The sequence below is a fragment of the Adelges cooleyi genome, unplaced genomic scaffold (assembly GCF_023614345.1).
Source record: "Adelges cooleyi isolate 19-005CV unplaced genomic scaffold, UGA_ACOO_1.1 ACOO_flye_CR_arks_rails_tigmint_CR_PRNA_38, whole genome shotgun sequence".
NCBI classification, from domain to species: domain Eukaryota; kingdom Metazoa; phylum Arthropoda; class Insecta; order Hemiptera; family Adelgidae; genus Adelges; species Adelges cooleyi.
Genome location: NW_026096056.1, coordinates 1,383,534 through 1,409,086, shown reverse-complemented (window position 1 = coordinate 1,409,086; position 25,553 = coordinate 1,383,534). Strand labels below are relative to the sequence as shown.

Here is a 25,553-nt window from a genome sequence, read left to right as displayed (position 1 = left end):
TATCAGCCTTTTAACCCCACCATAGAGAAGATGTAACTATATAACAAAAAAAAAATAATAATTGTTGTAATCGGTTCGGTAGACACTTCAGAAATATATATATATATATAATCTTTAAATATACAAGTTATAATCCAGAGTAATATTTGTAATTACACATTAGGTACACTATATTAAAAAAAAACTAGAATTTTACTGCGGTCAAAGTGAAACATCTTCGTTTTTTGGTTTTCGGTATATGTTATAACTCCATACTAGACCTACCTAAGTCCAAAAACTTTGCTCGAAAAACAGAAATAAAGAATGTGCTTCAAGGGCAATGGATTTATGATTTTTTGTGTTTACTAATGTATTTTCACTTAATCTTTTTCATTCAAATAATCGGTTAATAATAATATTGATTAAGTTGCCTTGCCATATCGTGTTTTGTATATTATTTTTTTTGATATTATTGACAACAAAACCAGGAAACGTAATACAGAATACTGTATTTATTATAAATGTCTTTTTCCTGGTTTTACAATAAGTTACTACGATACAAATACTATTGCACACACACAACAAATATTGTCTTTGTCGACTTGTTTTTTAAAAAGTGTGTCGTTACAACGTTTTATTTGCAAAAGCGTTATGTGTAATCAACATTTTCAACGACAAACAGTACAAAGTAATCAAACTACACATTTATTGTAAATAAACTACACCGGATATTGGTGAAAAAAATGTACTCAAGCTATATAAGTTAGAATACTAGAAAACTAAAATTATTCCAATAGAAAGTGTCTTATCCTTAATGGATCACTCTAGTAAATGGTCAGAAAAATTATAATATTCTAATATTGTTGATTACCAAAAATTTTAAGTAGTGTTTTCATTTGAAAAAATATATAAGAAATTTTCATTATGAATTTTAAGAGTTTTTTGTTTCGAACAGTAATATTTTTCGCCATGCTGTCAGTAACTACAGGTACCTAGTACATAAAACAAATTGAGTATAAAAAGCAATATTAATAACGTTGTATTATAAATCAAAAAGTACTACGAAATTTTTAGAAAACAAAAATTAAGTATAAAAATAATTGTAAATATATTTATATTTTATATTATACTTATTTACTTTTTATGTTTCAGGAATTTACCATCCAGGTAAAAAATTCAAATGAATTTAATATAAAGATAATATAAATGGAATATACATTAGCAGCATTAAAATATTTTTGTTTTACTTTTTCAAATATTTAAGTAGACAAGTGTCAATCGAAATTACACGGGTACTGGTAATAAATAATTACGATTTTTATTTTTCGGATTACCAGTGGTTATACAATTTGGTTTATCTAGCAGTATTATTATTTTAGTATAATTTGTTGTAATACTATACATATATATAGTATCAGAGTGCGAGTAGTAGTAGTAGATGATAATCAAGTATTCAACACAAATAATGTTGTTACAATAATAGATATATTATACATAGAATATATACAACACAGTGAAACAATAATACACTAGTAATATGTATAAACTGAATAGAAATACTGAGCCCCGAGCCCTTAGATCAAATGCTATTTATATTAACCCACAAGGTTGCACGCGTCTACACATACACGTGTGCTTACAAAAACAACTTTGTTTTTCTATAACATTTCCTGATTAACAACTACGTATTTTTATTATACAGATAAACAACATATTTATATATTGTGAAATACTACTTGATATATAGAATATTAATTATTATTCCAACATAATTTGTGACTATAATTTAAATACAACTCTTTCTATTAAACGTAATGAACATAATTTACATTCATAATATAATACTCATGCATGTTTCATAAGTAAAATTGTGTTTTACATTTTTATTTTTCAGATGACGGTAAGTCGGATGATAATATATCAGTTTTAGTGTTTGACAATGATAAGTAAAGTAGCAGTCTTAAAATTATTTACAACTATAGTCAAGAATTCAATTAAATCAGTTGTAAAAATGTATATCATACAATAGCGTTCTAAAACTATTGGATTTGTTAGTTGTAAAACAGTAGGGAACATTTTATGTTTTAGACATACCAGAGGTACCCGTAGTTCCACAACCTCAACAGCCACGTCCCCGCCCACGTCCCCGCCCTCATCTCGAAGATGAACCCCCAGCCGGGCGCCAACGACGATAGGCAGTAAGTTGAACAATTATAATATCGTACATTTATTGTTGTAAAATCAATTTAAGAACTATAACTCGTGAGTATTAACAAAGTAAAACACATTGGATCAATGGTTAAAAATGATTGTATCAATAAAGGTGCTTGAAAAATACAAATAAAATAAAAAAACAATTATTTGAATTATTTTTATCGATTTTTCAGATTTTCAAGTACCCTGAAGAAATTACTAAAGGTGAAATTATAGTATATATAAAATAATTGTATGGCACAAAAGGTTAGTGCGTCCGAATACATTTTATGTGAAAACTTGACACTCTGGGACTCTTTCAGTCGTTATTTTTGCTTCGAGTACCCACTACACGTCTTAGAAGCACAATATCGCGATTACTTCGAGCATTGATCGACGCAAGTCAATAAAATATATTATTATGAGATATTTGATTATTTAATGTTCATTCGAGACTGATAAACGACAATCTTACGAGTCATTTATAATTTTAAAATGCAATAGTATTATTTCAAAATATAGAGTGCTGCATTCCGACGTTACAGAGTGGAAAAAAATGACTGAATTTAAATATTAGAGTACATCGACGAAATGTTTTACATTATTAAAAATGTCAACACACTGCACGTGGTAACTCATAAAGGAGCCTAACTTTTTTTGACTACAATATTTATGTGTAAACTAATTTGTTCACAGTCATTTAATATTTAATTGTTTTTTAGACAGTCCGCGCTAACGTCAAAACTGAAATATTCAACATCCATGCCACATTCAGAAAATCAAAATATTTACTATTTTTTAAAATGTACATCATGGTCTATTATTGTATTTTAACATTTAGATTTTTCTAATCAAACATTACATATAACGCATTTTGTTATTAAATATACTACTGTGACGTTAGATGTCTACCAATAACAATAATATTCAACGAATAAATATCTTAGTTTCAGAAATACCTACATTAAAGAGTTGTTTCTTTTTAATATTTTGTTTGGACACACTAATTTTTAAATCAAGACTTTCGGTTAATGATTTCTGTCAATACACATTAAAAAAATAACAGTCTAGAATTCTAAACTGTTACAGATAATTAATAACTCAAACAACATAATATTAATATTAAAATGAATTAAAAATGTGTTGTTATAATTGCGTGGTGTTGTGTTCAAATATTTTATTTAACACATTTTCATTTCATGTATTACCTATATGTGGAGACGCAGTACTTTGATTTTTTTATGTGTACAATACTTATACTTACTATTAATAATTATCGAATACTATCTCATGGTAGGATAAATAAATGGCAATTTTTTCTTGGGTTTTGTTAGTTATGAAATACTTTTTGGTTATTTGTGATTTTTTTGTTGGCAAAAATAATAATTTTAGTAAATCAAGAAAATATTTTGGAAATTATATGACAATAGTATAATGTTTTATATTATGTCGACCTAGAATCAAATAAATAATCCTACATTTTGGATAAAACAAATAGGAAACCATGTTCTTATTTTTTTTTGTACGGTCTTATTGACGAGGAAGTCTTGATGTTTAGTAAAGTTTTACCCAGGAGAATTATTATTGATACAGATGTGCCATTGAAATTTACCACGAGTAAAGGCATTGATTCGAAAACAGCATATTCATTCAAACTTTAAATCGATAATAATTAATTGAAAACTATGAAATGTAAACTGCCCAAAAATAAACACTTAACGGGTCCAAATTTTAGTTGACACTTGTACCCATGTATTTTCTGAAAATTATGGCCATTTTTTTTATGATAGAGCACATACGATTATAGGGTTTCAAACTCATTATATTGTAACAAGTGTTTGAGTAGAAAAAAATATAAATCAGTTCCTTCTCCGCGTTATATTAAAATAAATAAGGAAACGAAAAAAAAAACAATATATCATTGATAATATAAATGGTAAAATGAACTAGCGTCAACAAAGATTCAGTTATTTGAACAACTTGAACAAATATTTTCTTGTGTTTTTGTAAATAACATTGTGTTTAAATCACTATACAACTGGACGTTACCAAGACGGTCATTCATTCGACGATATCACATTTCACTTAAAGTTTCGTTTTTTTACGTTAACACCCAAGTATAACGGAATTGCAAAACGTCATTCAGATACATTTTATCCGCATTGTGTTAAATGTATTTTATTCAAAATGCAACAGCTAAAAGCGATTCTACAATGGTGATATAATAATGTCCTGGTTTAGGTCATATCTTAAAGACAGATATCAGTGGGTTAAGGTGTTTGGCATTAAATCAATTGTAATGTTTGTTTGGTTCATCCTGAAAAGTTGCAAAAAACGAGATACGACCCTTTTCGTTGAGGCAGTCGATATACTATTTATAATATGTATAAACCTAACCTTTATAGAATCTTTTTCAGCTGTTGCATTTTGAATAAAATATAATAAACACAATGCGGATAATATGCATCTGAATGACGTTTTGCAATTCCTTTAAACTTATTTTATATTATATATTTGATATTGGCAAAATAAACTTATTACTTATTATTATTATTAACTTAAAAAACGAAACTTTAGGTGAAATGTGATTTCAATGATTTTTCTGTCTCGGAAAATTTGTTAAAACGGTTAAACTAGCAGTATTTTTGTTAACACTAGTAAATTTTACCGTCTTTTTAATTTTGATTGCCATACTGTATATGTAAATGTAATATTATGCAATGTTCAATAAAATACGGTCTATGAAATGTTAATGTCTATTTCATACCTAAACTCAATAGTAAATTAATTATTTGAAAATAAATGATTCAATAATAAAAATGAATGAGGTATCTGTGTTAAACCTAAAATGTATTATTAAAAAACAGTGTTAAATAATTATAGTTTAACTATTAATAGTAAAGTACAGATTATATTATATTAAATTTGATTTGACACGGTACACATGTTATACAAAATATTACTATGTAACCCAAGTCTTGCCACACTATATTGTATACTAACATTATTCACAACAGGGTTATATTTTACATTTATAATATCATTTAACGAATAATCATTACAAATAATTATTTTCGTTACAAGATAAAACGTCGTGTATATTTGCATTAAATTTCTGAGCAATAAATTGAAGATGGAGACCATGAAAAACAGTTTTTATTTTAAAAGGAAAATTTTATGTGCGCCAAAATATGGTCTAGTTTTAGGTAATAAACAATTTTACAAATATTTTGTTTATACATATTGAATAATAACTTTTGCTTTTCAGGCACATTTTTAAGTCCAAAATACATGTACATTCTGATATCAACACGTGTCTTAGGCAAACAACGTGCGCGAGGCGCAAATCAAATAAATTTAGACAAAAATGTAATAACTTTTTGTGGTTCACTGTTCATACAGTTGCTGAGTACCCACAGTTGTTTGTCTCTAAATCGTAGTACTTATACTTACACGAGTACGTTTACTACATTAAAATTGTCGAGCCAATTTTCGTTAATTACTACATAGTCCAACATAGACCTCGTGTTTTGAAAAAAATGTTGATTCGGTAAGGTTAATTCTCACTAGGTATCTAATGCATTGACAAGTATAAAGTGTCTTGTCAGTTATAGCATTGTTTACTCGATGGTTACATTTATAGTTAACATACTTGTTTCAAGATTAGCACTATGTTTTCCCCAACAATCGTCAATGTAAATATACTGTTTTATGGCAATCAGTGACTGTATGAACAGTTAACCAGATGTAGATAGACATTAGAATTTCGCCCGTTACCGCATCATGTAAGGGGTAAATTTTAATTTGTATAGTAAGAATCTCGAATTAAAACCCAGCATTGTTGTATAAATGACCTTTCTGTTTATCGAACAATGCAGCGTTAAGACGGTTTGAATTGTAATGGTTCAAATAGAGGAGAGGTAAAGGGCTCATCGTAGAATAAATGGGGAAAGATTATGGAAGCTGAAGGAGCTATCCTACACTCCCCTAACCTCTTCAAAATTAAACCATTACGCTAAATATTATTGTGATGTGTGTAAAAATGTTATTGTGTACGTACCTCATTTTAGTGAAGCAACAATTTTGAAGCAGCAGCTTGTAGATTAAATTAATTTATTACTTAGATTTAATAATAAAATACACTTGCGTCTAATTTAAATCAGTCACCTATTTTAGGAACTGATATGATTTTCTAACGCGCGTACTTATAAATGATATATCTATGGCTCACTCAGCGTATGATAATTATTTGCTTAAATGAAGTTGCTGCTTTTGTTTGTACTTTTTATATCTTTTTACCTTGGTGATCCTCTACCATGCTACGTGATAACTAGTCAGAGGACTACACAGGTTCGTTCAGAAGTTCAGGCTAACCAGGCCGCGATATTAAGAAGCAACCGACCTTAAGGGTCGATATTTAACCTCACTCAACAGCCGCTACTCTGGTTGACTTCCCTTAGCTAAACACTAATTAATTAACTATTTAACTACTTAAATTTTCCAATTGCTGACGAGAATATTTTGATTCAATGGAATTGGATCCCTAGAGCTGCTTTACGCTTCTCAAGAGAATTAAATGAACCAGGCCAGTCTCTCGGACTATGTTAAGATAGTTAAATTAATAGATAAATTATCAAATAGAATAATAAATGAATACCATGTTTTGTTTGTGCATACGACTTTGAAAATACGCTGAATCAGGCCATAAACGATTAAGTGAAAATCATCTGACCACACTCGCCATGCCATATCAATTAAATAACTGGCTAAAAACTGGATCTACTGGCTCTACGGCAAACCTGTTGCTTGTCTTATATAGGGGTGAATGTGCGTCATCAGCGGGAAGAAGATATAAAAATGTCCCCTCGTATAAAATTATCCATGCGTAAAGTCTGAGTCAGCGTATCTTATGTGTCATTATTATTTAAGATATCCGTTTATACTTTTAATAGAAATATTATACTAAAAAAAATATATAAATAATTGATAATTGTGTGCAATATTAGTATTTGTGCATACAATTGATTATAGAATATATAACTTATATTATGTAAAATGACATTATTTAATTGTGTGAAAGTATGTGATTTAGTGCACACAATATAATCATTACAGAATTTAAATCGTTTTTAAATTTCTTGAAATGCTAACCATTTAAAAAATTAAAAAAACAATTATTGTTATTTAAAATGTATACAGAGTGCTCAATTGTATAGTCTTAAAAGCCACTTAGACGTAGAAGTGGTCTAGCTAACCGTTTTTATGATAGGAGATTTAGGCCTTAAAGGCCTGTTATGTTAATGACAATGAATGAATAAAACAAGAAACACTTCATTATCAATTATACACTTGTTTGCTCTTCAAATAATTGCAATTTTCTCATATATTTTGAAAGTAAACAGCTTAAAACTATTTATTCAATAATGGGTAATCGATATTGATCAATATTTCCAGCAAATTGTTCTTAAATTAAATTGATAATATAACTTATATGTACATACCATTTAAGTTTTAAAAAGTCAAATAAGATCTAATAATAATATAAGAAAACTGGTGTAAGAATACTGGTGTACTAAATACACTTTTTTTTTTCAAAAATACAAAAATATGAAATGCACAAACCAAAATTTTCATGATTTTCGACTTGTCGACGGTAAATCTAGGTTCATTATTTTATTTTTAAGGGGTAGTTTTTGGTTAGTTTGATAAATTTAAAGTTTTTTTATTTTACAATTTTGGAAATATTTGGTTAGGTTTCGGTTATTTTGTTAAATATCGTCTGCAACCATAAAACAGCGCATTACATTAAATTATTATTTCAACTCTTCGACGGCACTAACACGAGTTGTTTAAATAAATACTAAAAGGTGTAAAACTATTTTTGTTTCTCGAAACGTATTTTATATAGATAAATACAGCATTACAGAAATTATGCCAAGTTATTGTTCATTCACCGTGTTCCCAAATCGCGAAAAACTCAAAGCATAACCCGTGTTTCAATTTTTTTTTTTTAAAATTTTCTATAAAATGCCACACTCCAAATTGCTAATGCTAATCGTTTTGAGTTTGGCGGTACAGATATGTCGGTCTGCACTATCCGAGAATGCCGAAATGATCTCCGAAAACTCTTACACTATGGAGGAGGATGTTAACTAGTATATAGGTATGAAATGCAAATGTTTGCTTTACGGACTGACCCATATGCGATTGGCCTTGTTGGCGTTTTCAATTCCAGCGGTTCTGCCTAATGCACTTGTGGGCCTAATTACTTGGTACAACGGCAGGAAAGTTATATCTATGTTGTACAATTTACCAGGTGTAAAAATTGGTTCATTGTGGCCGATACACTTGTACACAGGAATGTTGACGAATTACTATAACAAGGAATTAACTAAGGAAGACTGGAGTATCGAGATGTACGACCTTGGCGAAACGATTTTTCCATTACACAGTTATGTTACCGAAAAGCTGCAGTCCGACTGGGACGCTACCGGTTGTCCCTATTATGATTTGAACGATTGGTACCACCGGTGGCATAAACGACATCCTAATCCCGACTGGCGTAAAATACAAGACAAGGTAAGGAGGAACAACCATAAATTTTGTAGGTTTTCAACAAAAATTGAAAAATCAAAGAGCCGGCAGACCGACAAATTGTACGAGTCGTTGAAAATTAAAAAGCTATTCATGAACGAATTTACCAAATGTTTTGATGACAATTATAAATTGGCTTTGTACGACATGGAATTAAATTGGACTGGCACCTTCAACACACTTAAAACGGGCTGGAAACTTGCGTCCAGATTGACATGGAACACCGATAACCTTCAAAACATCAAAATGTTCTTCACAACGAATTTTGAATTTTTGAAAATCATTTTTTTCCGGCTGACGTGGAAACATCTGTTGTATATTGAAGTAATAGAACAAGTTACGCCCAAGTATTTGCAATATGCACGACAATGGCATAAGTTGCTAGAAAAATTTGGAAAGACGTTGCGCATCGAAAACGATCCGCACATCGTGTATTTGTTAAAAGATTTTGACATGCTCGCCAAACGAAATACAAGTGTAGATTATGTGAAAGGTGGTGTAATAAAAATACTACACATTAGCGGCCAGTCAATGAAGTTTGATGCGACTACAAAGATAGAATTGAGCGAGACAACATTACATGTTTTTTTGCATGATGTATTAAGTACCGACGACGAAATGGTGGATATCACTCCCACGAATTCCGCGAATTCTTTCATACGTCGTCTGAAAGCAAAATTTAGAGGAGTCGACTTTAACGTCATTCGGTCACTCCTAGAATACATTGATGAAATCAACCCGGGGATACAAAGAAGTTGATAACAACTTGGTTATGGAGATACAGATAAAAACATCTAGGTACATATAATAATTTTCTGAATATAATAATTTACTGTTGCTGTTAAATTGCAAATAAACATTTTTAAATCGGTTATTTTTGTGTCCATTATTCCTAGTCATGTTTTCCTTCTTCTTTGTTTAATATTTGTTACGGACAGATAGGATCCTGTACTAAAACAACAGCTCTGTATTAATGAGCTGAAAATCTATACAACTACATCTTTGCTATGATCATTGCATCTTGGTTTATATGTTTTTAGACCAGCTCGGTTCTTAGTTCACTAGCGATGATTTAAATTAAAATTGATTATTATCATTTATTGTAGTTTTACAATTTTTTAACATTATTATAGTATTAGTCATGCCAGAGATATTGCGCATTATTTCTAATGATCCATAGTTTGTTAGGAATATAGCCTTATGTTTAGATTTCCGATTACCTACAACCCAATATTACATTACTATATTATAGACTGATATAGCCACTGATTCAGATTACGTAACATTTTCTGTAAAATGTTTACACGCATTTAAAAACGTATATGGCTGCTGCCATTCTGACCATATCCGACAATAAGACATGTCACCTTTTAACACTAAACACGCTTTTTGGTGTTAGGAACAAAATCAGGTGGCTACCTAATTTTGCCATACAAATTTAGCATGTGCCATTTCTAAACACAGCGACACAAGTATACAACTAGTGTACAATCATGATTTAAATATACCAGGTTATTGCATATCTACCCCCTCTCCCTAACATTTTCAGACGCAAAATAAAAAAATGGCACCATAACGGCCGGCGTTCTTATTGGTTTAAATTTATTGACTGATAAGCTATTTTTATCTTATCAGCTTACAGTGTTATAAGCCTTACACATGAACAAAATATAAGAAATTCTAGTTTTTAATTTGGATTTTTTAGCTAAATTTAATAATTATTCATGAGGTACTGTTAAATTTCCTCATGAGACTTATTCTATCCAATTAGGACAATCGGTACTTGTTTTTATTTTATTATTTGGCATACTTAACAAAGGGTATTTGGATTTAAAATGATGTGCAACGAATCCTGCTGCTACATACTCTAAACCTGCCATTGTGACAATATTATTAGTAATATTTGTTAAATCTAAATTTTCAATATCACAGTCATCTTCAAATAGAATATCCTTTGTATCAAGAATAAAATTGAAAATATCCTGAGTAAGTACGATTTATTCTTCAATTTCTTCCGCTGTCTTATTAATTTAATAATTTTCTTATTATTTTTAGTATTTAAGAAATCAGCAGATAAGTTATCTGTCCTTACATAAACTCTGTATTTTTATGTGTGTACTAAGTACTGACGATGAATGCTTGCCCAAAATATATTTTTTCAAACGGTGAATGAATCTAATGGACCAGGATTGTCGCATGTATGGCCCATGGCACGCAAATAAGAAAACAAGTTTTCTAATAAATCCTGGTTAAGGCGCCTTGTTAATATGTACCTTATATCATTGTATTGCATCTGTAATCAAGATCTACATCAGTATCATAATTAAGTGAAAAGTACAGTGGAAAAAGTTTGTCTTTTTTAATTTTTATTTTAGAAAGAGTATGTTATAACAATAGAACACCAGAAGATTAATCTTACAGGTTTATTTTAATTTTCCATAATTCTATATTAACTAAATCTCTCTACCTACCGTGATTTCTCAAACTTGTTTTACTATTTCATTTTTTTAACATACTCAAACCATCTCAATAAAATCTAGTAACCATAGTTTCTTTAATGTATTTTGACTATGACTTATACTACTTTACTTTTGATGGGTTCGATATTAATTGCAAATTTGTTTAATTTTTAATTTTAATATTCAAAAAATTCTTGACATTTCCAATTTTAATGTATTTAATTAATTTTTTTGCAGATTCCAAGTTATATTCATTTAAGATAATTATGTTCATATTAGTTTTCATTGTAATTCAAATATTATGTTATTTAAAATAAAAATAAAATTATAAATAAAGTAAGCTGATTTAGTTAATTTGTGCTAAAAGAAAAGCCTGAAGAATATGGAAGAAAGCAAAAACTAAGAAATCATGGGTAATTTATTTTTTTTCTCTTAAATACAATCTAACCTGGATGTACGGTAGTAGTTGAGAAAGTGATGAGTTGCTTATGAGAATGCCATGTTGAAAAGGTAACATAGAATATTATGCTTTTTCACTCGCATTCCCTCTATTATAGCAGACATTTTATTTAAAATTTCATTTTGACGATTTAAATTTTCTCTATATGCAGCTTGTGGACCAAACTGATTAATAGAGTTATGTACATCAAATCAATCATTTATCAACTCCACAAATACCGATGTGACTTTATAATTTTCCTGGGCTTTGGTATTAATAAAAAGATTACTATCGCCAATAAACAATAATGTCTTTGCTTTGTTTCTAGACTTCAATTTGGCTGCAACTTTTACTTTCTGCCTCTCACTTTCCTTAACATTTAACAGATGTTGTGACAATTTCCAACCAGGTTTCAGCTGGCTAGTTTGGATTTTTAAAAGTGAATTCAGTGGCTTTCGATTAACTGACCTACCATTAGCCAATAGGAATCCACTATCTACTAAGTGGTTCCTTATTAACTTTAAGAGATGGGCACATCAGCAAAACAAAATATTTTGCCTTCTGGAACATTTCGATGTTGAAAATATGGTTTTTCTGCGGTTATATTATATTTTGAATGTAATGCTCGATTTTTTGGTCCCGTGTCTGATACAAAACTACCACAGTGAACCCAACATTGTGCAATTTAGTTATTGCAGTATTCAATATAGTATCTGTCATATCACAATCAAAGGAAAAAAACATTGGTTGTTTCCATCTTCCAAACAAACCTTGTGCACACATAACTTGGACACAGTTATGTGGTCCGAGTGTTTGTTGTTGTTGAGGTTCAAAGTCAATTCTGTTTTGAATATACATTTCATCAAAAGATAGAACCGTTATCCTCTCTAACTCAGACATATTTTCTGACTTTCCTTTTAAAACTGAAAATATATCGTCAATAAATCCTGGACGCAAAGTCATAACTTGAGATCGTCAACAAAGAGTTGAGTTTGATGGAAGTGGACATTACAATTTATTTGATAAATATCTATATGCCATTGGGCTCACACTATGGAGGCTTATTTCACTCGAAATGTCTTCTGCAGACCAACGTATTTTTTTTTCCAGTCAGGCCTCATACAAATAGCATAAACTTTGCCTGGTGTGAAAAAACTAGATAAAAAAGCAGTCATGGATTTGGCTCTATTAGTTAAATTCAGAGTGGCATTATGAATATTAATGTTAAATTTTCTTTTAATTTATTATTGTCATTTTCATTTTTTTTAATTTTCTTTTTAATTTTTTACTTTTTCTATAGCAGTTTTCCTTTAAAAAAAAAAATCTAAATGTTAATGAACTTAAATTTTATTTGTATTATACATACTTCTTAATTAGTACAGACCTAATTAGTACAGACCTTCCTCGTTTTGGAGTAACTGACAATCATCTTTTTGGTTCGAGGACTATACATAATTTTATCAACAACGAAAGGCTTATGAGTTATTTCAACATTACATTGATCTGTAAAAGTTGGGAAAAGCATATTTATATGCTTATATATGCAATGAAAACTTCAGTACCTAATCTATTAGTTAAAATAATACAAAGTTGAAAGTTAATTATAACATCTTGTTCAGAACAAGATCATTTCATAACATTGAAAAATTTTGGAGGGAAAATATAAAAATCTTATTTGCAATATCTAAAAAAAAAAATATATAACCACCGAAAAATTTAACACAAAATAATTCTTATTATATTGTTATGCTTTAATTGTGTTAGTTAAATTATAGTAAATAAAAAGTATTGTTTTACATGAAAATATGTTCAGCATAGAAATTAGCCAACATGTATTTTCAGCGTACCATCAAATGAGTAATATATATAAATATATATAATGCAATTTATACATCATACAACTATATACTCATTTTCACTCATATTATTTTATAAATTCGAGTAACTTGCATTGGAATAAGTATTTTTTAATTGATAAAATTGTAAAAATACAATTTTTGTTTTCAAATTTGCGCGGGTAAATATCGGCCAATGAGAATGCCGCCCGTTACGCTGCCATTTTGTGAAAAAATAATCACATAGAGTGGGGATATGCAATCACTTGGTACATTTCAATCATGTGTACAATTTTAGTTTATATTTATAAGTAATAAGTATCTGTCTAAATCTACGCATAAGCAACAAATGTGATCATAATCGTGAGTAAAACGGTTTATTGGGAATTACAATTAATCAATTGACAGCTAGTAGTGCAATAAGAACATATTATTAAAAAAAAAAAAATAATAGTATTATATAATTTTAGTAGAGTTTTACCATTGATTTCTGGTATAAATTAAATTAACTGCTCCTTAAGTAGTTGGGCTTATATTCCACACTATGCCATTAACTTTTTTGTATTTCTTTTTGGTAATTCCATCATCCATAATACAAGTACCATCAATGAAATCTATCTGAAGTTTTTTTATGTATGATGTTGGAAACTGTGTACTTATGTATAATGCTATCAAACGGCACATCCGTAATAAAGAGACATCAAGTACAGATCCATCTAAAAATACAATTTTTTTTTTAATCTGCTAAAATTAGCTTACTAGGTACTACTCTGTAACATTTTAGTATAAATAAAATGAAGCAAATTTCATCTCTAGAACAAAAGGCTGTCAATAAACTTGTAATTACTTTGGTCTTTAACGATTTCAGGAACATCAGTTTCTGTAACAATAACGTTAAATCATTTTGCAGTTTATAAAAACCCGCATTTGCATAACTAGAGAAGGGGAGGGCCTAGGGAAATTAACATTCTTCTAAAATCGTTTAAGCATTAATAAAATGTCAGCTACCAATCAGGTACATCCCCGAAGTAAGGTTTATACTTTTTAATGAAGTTTTGATGATGGAGCTTTCAGAGTTTTTAAAAGGGTTGGGCTTCCATATCCACCCCCCTAGTTATGCCACTGAAATGTATTTATTTTAAAATATAACTGTCACTCTAAAACCCATACAACTTATTATAATATATTATTATTTACTTAGTACACGTCTGATTTTATTTTCTAAAGATGTTCCAGTTACTCTTCTCTGTTCTGCAAGGGTTGTCAAATTTAAGCCCTGCAAATCTACGGAAATAATTATTAAATTACTTTGGAGTAGTGTTGAGAAAAATAATAAAATTGTTTTAAAAATTTTGTCGATCGTGATTCAACGTTCAAAATATCATCGTAAATGATTACTAAGTCTCACTCTCTTTCCTGAACAAAAAGTTTATTTATTCAAACTATTGTCTGACATAACACATTCAATTTATAAAATAAAGTAAATTTCAACTCTAAAACAAGCTTTAAAGGCTATTTACGACTATCGAAAAATCCGTAATTACCTCGGACTTCATCAGCTTCAGGAATAATAATTTATGAAACAAAAACATCAAACACCATATCAATATGCAGTTAATAAAACCCGGTTTATACGCATTATATTTATATGCATATATATATATATATATAACAGTCACTCTAAAACTGAGATAAATTAGACCAAATAATTAATGCAAAATATTATTGTATAAATGTTTAATGATATCTATTAGCGATATTCGAATAAACGGTTTATAATATTATATTTCGAATGAAACTTAACCAGGAGGCGCTGCTGTAGGCTGAGGCTACCCACATACTACTCATATATAGCTTTATGACTTTAAGATTTAAGCTTTAAATTTATTTTTTATAGATATTTTTAGAACTACAAATATGTATATAGTATTATTAATTTTGTTGATTTTATATTTACTTAATAAATCTCTTATTTCTAGCTGCATCATAAACTGATTATACATTGATCCTAAAATTAAAAACAAAATACTTTTTAATGTACCTACATATTTTCTATGATTGAAACAATCATATCAAATTGGTATTTGTCATTAGGAGCTTACTAATTACTACTAATCATAAAAAATAATTGAATATGCGTGGTGTCCTAACTTGTGTACTCGTTTTACTTTCACAATAAGGCGAAGCATCCGCCACCCGTATCAATTTGTATTATAAGAAATTATGTGTTAGTAGTCATTACTAATTTGGATAATTGTTAAAAACTAAAATTAGTTGTGTCTTTGTTATATTTTAGTGAATTATTCCTATTAAATACCTTATAAAAAATATATTTTCTTTAAATATATTAAAGGTTCAAAACTCATACAACTCCCTATTAATATTTACCTAGCAAACGTTTGAATATATTTTTCAAAGCTGGTTTAACAAGACGTCTTCTCTGTTCTGCAAGGGTTGTCAAATTTAAGGCTTCGAAATCTGCTTCAGGTTTAGGAATAGTAATGTCTGTATCATATACATCAAACATCAAACTACGCAGTTATTATCATTATGCAGTTATTAAAACACGGTTTGTCATATAATATTAAACTCAGATAAAATGTACCATTTATTCAAGGCAAAATTTATAGTATAAATATAATATTTCGAAAAACCATTATAGGCTTAAGCATAAAACATGTATTGCTTTTTGGCTTTAAGCTTTTAATAGATTTTTTAAAGTTTTTCCATTAGATCCACAAATATGTATAATTATACATTTTTTAAATGTTATACTTACTTAATGTATGTCTTATTTCTAGTTGCATTATATACTGGTAATGCATGCATTCTAAAATATTAAACAAAAATATTATTTTTAATCTACGTACATATGTTTTATGATTGAAGCCGATATTATGTTCTATTGGTATTTTTCATAATGAACGCGTTAAGTATATTAGATATAAAATTTAAAAATGTGGTTACTTAAGTAATTGTGTTGGTAATCAAATTCTGAAATCAAAACGAAAATCTTTTGTACATAAAGAATATCAAACAACTGCGCTGAAACACTTCCATAATAAAAATTATTACCCCTTATATTAGAGACAATATCCGTTTTTTCTGAAATTAACAAATGCATTAGGAATGAAATATTGGAAAATATATTTTCATAAAATTCAACAAATATTATTACTTACCCGGTACAGCGATCATAAAATTAATTTTGTCTGAAATTGACATAATATAAATAATAAATTAGTTATACCAGATTTGTTAACATAATTTATTGCACTACATAATTATAAATCGGAAGACTTAGGTCAAAGTAGAAGAAAAACTATATTAAATTGACTAGGGAGTATTCAGGAAAATACAAATGCTGTTATAAAGCAGATGTGGCGATGAGAATAAAATATCATAATTAGACGAGGTTAACAGAGGTAGCATCAGTATTTATTCATGAAGATTATATTGCATAAAAATAATTTTAATTTGCAATTTATTTTAAATTTTCAAGTATGTTTTTCTAATTTTATGTTTATTTTTATTACTATAATAATTATGGCTACCTACTGAAATTCACGTAATAATCTTCAACGAGAAATGATGAAGTATCATTAACTATTTTTTCAATTACATGTTCCAATCCATCTAGAATAAACAAATACAAATTTGGGCTATACTAAAAGATTAAAATAAAATCAATTTGAGTACCTTATAAAACTTTAAAATTAATATTAAACCATGCTTAGCAGTAGCCATTTAACTTAACACAATTCCTTCGACTAGGTTATTAGAAGTCGCTACTTAAATTATAATGTTCTGTACATTGTTTCTACAAAGCAGGTGCTTTATATTTAAAAATAGTTCACATTTAAATTTACAACGAACTTGACAATTAGGTACACTTAACAAAAAAACTTCTATACTGGCATATATGTGTACTTTTTAAATATATCTTACTTAATCCAGAAGTATCTCCTACAGTTAAATCATTCTTGTTATATGCAAGCTCGATAGCTACATCTGTAAAAGATATAAAAACATGTGTTTGAACAGTGAAATCAAAAACTTTAAAATCTAATTTTTTAAATAAAAAATATTACTGACTTGTAAGAAAAACTACTTCTTTATAATTCGCTATAAAAAAATGTAATATTGAATTTATTTTTCATATTTTTAAACTACCTAAAATTGATAATTGTGAAAATAAAATAATTACTTTCATCATTTGCCAAAACATTTACAATTGTTATAAAAAAACAGAAAATTTTCATTTTCATCTACAAATATATAGACAAAATTCAAGTTTTATTAGTCACAGTTGCTTTTGGTGCCAAGATAAGAAGGTTTTAGTTATGTGATACTTTTTTTTTATATGATAAATATAAAATATATACAGGGTCAACATTTTATCGTTCTCCTCTTAATATCTCGTTGGGTTTAATACGGAGTGTAATTTTTTTTTATATTTTATATTTTTATGCAATGTAATCTCTATTTTTCATAATTTTATTTGTTTTTACCCACTCTTAACTTGGTTATTTTGATACTTAAATAGTAACTTGTACATTTCATTAACTTTTTAAATTCAGAGTGACGTACTAAAAAGTGTCACAAAGGCTTGGCTTGGCCTAAAGCTATTTTCTAAGAAAGGTATACCATATTATATTTTAACAGCTAGCGCACGAATCCGCAACACCACGGGATACATTTTCATACCTCGTTCTGCGGAGCACCGTCCGCTCCTTTTTTTCCTTCTCAATTCCAAACCCTTGATATCATTCGAAATATTTTTCGTTGCTAACCCAAAATAAACACTTGGTTTGTGAAAATAGTAACCACGGTACTCGAATGGTAGATCGATTAATTTCATGTTGTGGCCAAAAGTTTTTTAGTAGTTTTTTAATAATTGGCATACAAATATTCGTTTTTGAATGGTTAAAATGTTTATAATTTAATCATAAAAACAATCATTTTCGATTGGTGAAAATATTCATAATTTAATGATCAATTGGTGGAAATATTCATTTTCGAATGCTTTTTTACCAACAAAAATAATATCATGTAAATTATGAAATTGTTCATGCAAATTCATGCTAATTTCATGCTAATTAATGGGGGTTTTTAGTTTTAACGTAATTACAATTTTTAGAGTTTGATAGAAATACTTACTAAAATAATTGTTGAGCCGATAGACAATTATCTACTTGATAAGCTTTTGAAACTAAATGCTCCTGTTGCGACTTATATTTTGACTGAAATGTCAGAATCTAATAAGGGTTTGAAGTTTAATTAAGTTTATATATTTACATAGCTGGTTCATTTTATTTTTAACATGATTTATGATAAACATACATTACTTTGACGCAGTGTTTAGACTACGTTATTCTTAGTTATAGGGTTTACAATTGCCCATATATTTAACGTTTACATTATAGAATTACAATTGAAATTTAATTTATATTTTGACACAAAAAGTTTATGTATTTTTCAACTTCAAATTACGATGCTCTATGACTTTTCTAATAAAAATCGAATTAGTTCCAAATTTGTATTGAGTATTATTTAAACATAGTACAACCAATAAACATTTAAAAAGTATCATTAACTCTTTCCTGTGGATTCAAGTATCCGAAAGCGTACCTCAAAGGTACTTTATTTGGACAAAAATTTAAAAAGTTTACTCTTCCCCTTCAAAATCAAGAATTTTTATTTTATTTTTTAAGTTTTGGATCTTTAAAGCGTATATAAAATAAATATTTTTACAATATTTACTTATTTCTACCTATTGAATACAGCAAATTTGTATCATATTGAGTATTTTTATCATAACTTAATAACGAGAATAATGTTTAAAACACGAATGCCATAAGGCTTTGTCAAGACCAATATAACAAATACTCTTTGTCTACACATGACACGACAAGCATCCCATAATGTATAAGGTTTTTTTTTATACAACACTTAAAATTAAAAATTATTAAAAGAAAATGCGGGTGTACCTAGTACTTACAAATAATAAATGAACACGTATGAACTATACAAGTATTACAAAAGGAATTGCTAGACTTCTAATTGGAATTAATCAACACACTTATTAGAACAAGGGGCCAAGGCGTCTTATATAAAACAATGCGTTTAAGCTTCGATGCTAAGTAATGAAGGTATTGGTTTTATTATGATGTGCATAGGCGGACTTAGGGGTGGGCTAAAGGGGCATTAGCCCCCCCAATATGTGATTTAGCCCCCCCAAACCCAATTGGCTTTTTTATTTCAGTAAAATTCTTATTTAATTTTCTATTACCTAAAAATGTATAAAAACCGTATTTTTTTTCAAATGTGCTTTTTTATAATATATAATTCAATACTTAGGTTTTTTAGACTAGTTGGATAACGTATGATTGTGGTTAGGGTGTCATTTTACACATGGCAACTTCTGATGCTTTATATTATTCTGGCGGCGACTGCCAACCGTCTGGCGGCAAGACCTGTTGGGAAGGTGTGGTGAAGGGTTGTTATTGTCATTTTAGACTACTTTTCACAGCTAAGTATAAACAAATACAAAATATAAACATTGTATATATATATATATATATATATATAATATATATATAAATATATATATATATATATATATTATATATATATATATATTAATAATAAAGCAAACTTATCGCAGATATTATAAAAATAGTTAAAAACCCGCGGTAAAATGAAATGTTTTTTATTTTTTTTCATGTTAAAACATTTTGGGGTATATCTCATTTCTATAGGTTTATGCCATGCTAAAAAATATAACCAATTCATTACCTATTTTACTGACAAATAGCGCAGATAGTGTTTTTAATAAATCAAACAATATTTCTGGTTTGTTTTGGCAAGTGGAGCAAGTTATATCACTGATTCAGTCTGTGCAATGGAATAAAAATGATGTGTTTTGACTGAAAAAACCGACCGCATGCAATCCTCTTAATAATTTTTTCTACACTTAATTTTTTTTTTAAATAATTATATATTTTATATTTTAGTATTTTAATTTTATAATTTTTTACTTCAGGTAAAATACATTTTTATCTACAGTATGATCTTGAATAACAATTTTTTTAATTCATTTTTTATTTCTTCACAATTTAAAGTACTATCATGTTGGGGAATTACAAAAAAATTATAACTGTATAAAATAAATTTTAAAATTTTGAGGAAGATTACAAATATGTATGATTTACTTTTGTTATAATAACATTATTATTTTGTAGTCTTTGATAAGACCCATACCCTGGTTCTTAATGTAGTCTACCATCGCAAAATTAATTTCATACAACACAATTTTATTAAAGAAGCACTAATGTTTTACACATTGTTGGACTGTTATTCATTTAAAGGGATTCATGCTTGATTGTTTAAATTATCCAATATTAGATAATCTGCTTCGTGCTATTTTTTTAAATGTTTAGTCTATCAATTTGTAGCTCTTATTTGATTACTTTTATCTTATTATATTATGACTAGAATAAATCTCGTGAAAATTTGACTTTGTGATGTTGCCCCTATACTATTATTAAAAAAACACAATTTTAAAAATCTCCATATAAGGTTATAGTATTGTTAAAAATGTAAATGTAACAGGCAACAGCCGACAGCTGGTAGATTTTATCCGAGAGGACTAGTACAGTAGAGTATAGGCACGATGGAATCAAAGCATAGAGACGACGGAGAGGTCACAGGTCTATAGGAATTGTTATAAAAAATAAGTGATAAAAGTCAATAAATTCACTTTAAAATAAGCACAAGCTTATTTGTAAATACAGCACCGCAATCTAATACTTTCTTTGCTGGTTTACACTGTGCTTGGTTTGGACTGTACTGGCTTTTTTTAATTAGTACTTGACGTGTTTTTGTTTAAAACAATATTATTTTAATTATTCACGAGTTTAAACTAAGCGTTTTCCAAATAATTTGACTAAAAAATACCAGAAAAATGTCCTTGGAGAAAAACGTGATCGATAATTGCATAGTTCCTGAGGACCCTTAGGATACTGAAGACTGAAGGTAGGAAATAACCACATAAATATACTGATACTTATTGCTTAATTTGGCTAATTTTGAATTGACACTGACATAACTATTGGCACTTGAAATGTGGTACTCGACTTGCATTTTTAACGTAGATACTTCTTTATTCTTTGTCTACTAAACTTTCAATATTACCGCAAATGACTGTCACAAATTGTTGTTTAAAAACTGAAATTGTTGAATTTGTTTGTGGTAATTTGAGGTGGATATCTTTTAGGCATTTTAATGATATCATTGTTGCATTCAGACGAACAACAATTTTGTGATCACTGAAAATGAACACAAAGTTTTTTGATAATTTCTGGTCGTGAAGTACATGTGGTTTACAAAACGTTTTTTAAAGCTCGATTTTGAAAATTGTTGGTGCCATATTATTCTGCTCAAAATATATTCTTCGCATTAGTATAGGAAAATATAATTTTAATACAAGTGTTTTACTCAGATTTAATAACACCGCCATAAGTAAAATATTATGGTTCAAATTTTTTTTCAAAAACTTCTTTTTTCCAACTTCTAAAAACACTTAACTTTAGTTGTATGTGCTTGTTGCTTTGTTGACAAAATATAACGATTATGAATTTTTTAACCCATGTGTAGGTACATATATAAACTTAATTGTTTTTTTCTACAAAGAACTTTTTATTCTAAAGTTTTAATATTTATTTCTTTGATCATTGTGTCAAACAATTAATGGAAGACAGTTTACAGAATAATTCTAGAAAATTATACTTTTTTTCACGATTGTATGTTACGCTGAATTGATATCAAGTTATTCGAATACACCATCAGATAGTGAAGTAAAAAACGTTTTTATATACTTAACATCTAAAAATGGTCCATAGGTCTTACAGCATAAGTACAGTTTCATGTATCTTATAGATCTGATAATCTTTCTCCGCGTATTGTACAGTTGTAAAGAAGTAAATAATAAAAGTCTGTTTTAGAGTTTATAATCAATTTTCTGATATTTTTAATAACTCTTAATTATTCTAGACAATCTGTATCAATATCTAATTGAGAAGAGTTGAATTCATTATTAATTGCTATTAGTACACATCCTTCGCTGGTTGTAGAGCTAGAAGCTATTGCCCCCAAATTTAAGTCAATAGTAAAACTATTTAGAGCTATTTAAAATATTGTTTGTTATTTTGACGGTTGATATTATTAATATTAAATATTCCAGAGTTATTAACAGCGAAGAGAGTATTAACTTAAAGTAAATAAATTGTTGTCTTCTTTTGTAAGATTATATCACTATCAAATAAACGCTTCCATGCAAATCAGTGGTTGGTATGCTGTATATACATACCGGTAAACTCCAAACCAAGCACAGTAAGAAAGTATTAGAGTGAGAAGAAGTGTTTACAATTAGCATCAAAACGTTTCTTTGAAAGTGATTTTATCCGAGTAAGCCATTATAGTGGGTACAAGTATAGGGGGGGAGGGCGGAGAAGACATAAGTCTACAGGAATTGGCTTTGATGTCAATTGTAAACATTGCACGTCACATTAATATTTTCTTACTCTGCTAATTTTTGTTCGTTGTGCTTCGTTTGAACTGTACTGGTTTGAACATGCTAGCCACTGATTCGGATCAAAGCGTTCATTTGAAAGTGATTTTATCACTCTCAGTTGCACAGTTAAGGAGAACGATTCTGGTCCTAAAATGTTCAGAGTTTTGAGCAAAATTTGTAATAATTAATAACTCAACTTTTTATTTTTGCGATAAAAGGTCTCTTTACTATTTTCGTCTCAGATATATAAAATTAATTTTTAGTAATTACACTATTTTTTTATATCATGCGGCTAAACCATAGGCTTGAAGATGATATGTGCAAGTATACGTTGGCCGATGAGTCAATTTATTCAAGTAGTAACCGTGAGGTACGAATTAAGTAATATACCTTTTTGTTTTACAAATTTGTTAAAGCGATCGTCATCTGTGTAAATATAGGTGTATAATTTAAAAACAAAGGGTTTTTCCTACATACAACATCTTATTCTAAAATGTAACTGGATTTTTTCGTTCATTTTATTAAAAAAACAATAGCAGACTACTATACACAATTGCACCAGAATGATGAACTGGGCAATTATACTCTTTGTTATGATTGTGTGTTACATTAAATCAACATCATCATGTCGCTTAAATGGACCTTCAGATAGAAAGGTAAGTAACGATTTTATATTATGTTGAAAAACGAATAACCATCGATAGCTATTATTAACATAAATACTTATACATTAATGTATCTGATGATAATCTTCCTACTGTAGTTATATCCGAGTGCCATTGATCATTCAAAAAATAGTGATTGATTGTCACTCAAAAAATACTCTATTTTAAAAAATCGTTTTAATTGGTATAGCATGATTTAGTTGTTGCGAGACAAAGGGCGGCAACAGTAAATCGGATAAGCTAAGCTATATATTTTTTCCTGACTGAGGAAGTGGCAGGGCTATTTGTTTATGTGTCATAATTAGTGGAAATGTGTACCAATGTTTGTTATTATTTGTCGTCACTTCATTTTTAAACTACTGTAAAGCGATTTTGACAGTGAACTACAAATTAAATTTGTTGTTTACTTAATAAAAATAATAATGTTAATCTGAATTATATTGTTTGAAAAATAGTACTTATTAAAGTATTAATAATACAGTATTGAAGCAACTAAAACATTTTCCAAAACATAATTTTGGATCATGTTCACATTTTTTAAATGCTGTCTGGGATGTTATCCTTATTAATGTTTCTTTACGAACTTAATACCTTTTAAATACCCCCATATTATTGTATGTATCACTAAATATTGTTTGTCTAACACAAGTAGTTTATAAAAACCGTTTTTAAATATCGATTTTTAAAATTGTTGGTGCAGTACTAGTCTGCTGAAAAATATTCTTACTGCCAGTGTAAGAAAAATATACTTTTAACACAAGCGTTTTGCTTATATTCAATAATGCAAACATAAGCAAAATACTATGGCTCATATTTTTTGGACTTCGAAAAACAATGCGTAGGTATACATAAAAACATTTATGTTTGTTACTACAAAAACATCTGTCTTATTATTTATATATATTTTTGAGTCATTATATTTATATTAATTTGAGACGAGGAGATAGAGAAGATGTCTTTCTGGTCCTTTTGGTCTATAACAATAAGATATTTGTTTGCCAGTATTTTCTATCTAATAATTCCGAAATTAAATGATATTGTTTGTGATATATTTGGAAATAGATTTTGTGCTATTTAGAATCTGTTTTCTTTTGTTTAAGCATAACAATCTGTTAACTGGTTACAGTTTATCTGTCTTTATTTTTAGTGGTTTTTATTATATTTGAATTGGACAAATTTAATGTTGTATCTATTTCTAACCGATTTCAAAGAGGAGGTGGGTCTCTACTCGACATTGAGCGATGAAACTGTGTTTATCGATTTGTATTAAATAAAAGTAAAAATTCTTGCTGAAACTTTTTTAGTTCAAGTTCTAGTGGCAGTACCGTTATTGTTGCTGAAAAGTGATGTATAAATAAACAAAAGAATGCATAGTCATAGTAATAATAATGCATATGTACTAAATAATGCATAATAGTAAAATCTAGACATTATCATGAAGGTCGAAATTTTTTTTACAATTTCGTGCTGCTTACTAAATATATAATTATTTAGACCTACGATTTTACGTAATACTCATTTGATCAAGATAATTTAATTAATTTATATTAATCAAGTAGTTTTAGGGTAAACAGAAAAAAAACACGCAAGATAAAAATGTCTTATTTTTTTAAATGTGTCATCACTATATATTATTTAAAACAAATTGATATGCTACAAAAAAATATTCTACACAGTTTTTTTAAACATATTTTTTACATATCACTCAAGGTTAAAAAGTACAGGTAATAACTAATAAGTGTATAATTAAACAAACCAAAATCCTTATGTTCAAAAAATAATAATTTTACTTACAACGACCACTCTCATATAATA

General features: G+C 28.4%; 1 protein-coding gene and 1 long non-coding RNA gene across 2 annotated transcripts; one reads left to right on the top strand and one right to left on the bottom strand.

The window, feature by feature from the left end:
- Positions 1-789: 789 nt before the first annotated feature.
- Positions 790-3,079, top strand: LOC126841262 (uncharacterized). Its single transcript, XR_007686150.1, has 3 exons — positions 790-967; positions 1,132-1,146; positions 2,895-3,079. It is a non-coding gene; the product is annotated as an uncharacterized LOC126841262 (long non-coding RNA).
- A 10,759-nt stretch (positions 3,080-13,838) lies between these two features.
- Positions 13,839-18,681, bottom strand: LOC126841231 (uncharacterized). The gene is made up of 14 exons (XM_050577567.1): positions 18,660-18,681; positions 17,595-17,624; positions 17,448-17,510; positions 17,058-17,135; positions 16,682-16,711; positions 16,575-16,604; positions 16,467-16,493; positions 16,279-16,329; positions 15,888-16,004; positions 15,457-15,507; positions 15,044-15,058; positions 14,697-14,783; positions 14,347-14,379; positions 13,839-14,215 (listed from the first exon to the last, which is right to left on the bottom strand). Exons 5-14 carry the CDS (start codon positions 16,695-16,697, stop codon positions 14,016-14,018), a joined length of 627 nt encoding a protein of 208 aa, XP_050433524.1. The 5' UTR covers positions 16,698-16,711; positions 17,058-17,135; positions 17,448-17,510; positions 17,595-17,624; positions 18,660-18,681; the 3' UTR covers positions 13,839-14,015.
- Between the last annotated feature and the right edge of the window lie 6,872 nt (positions 18,682-25,553).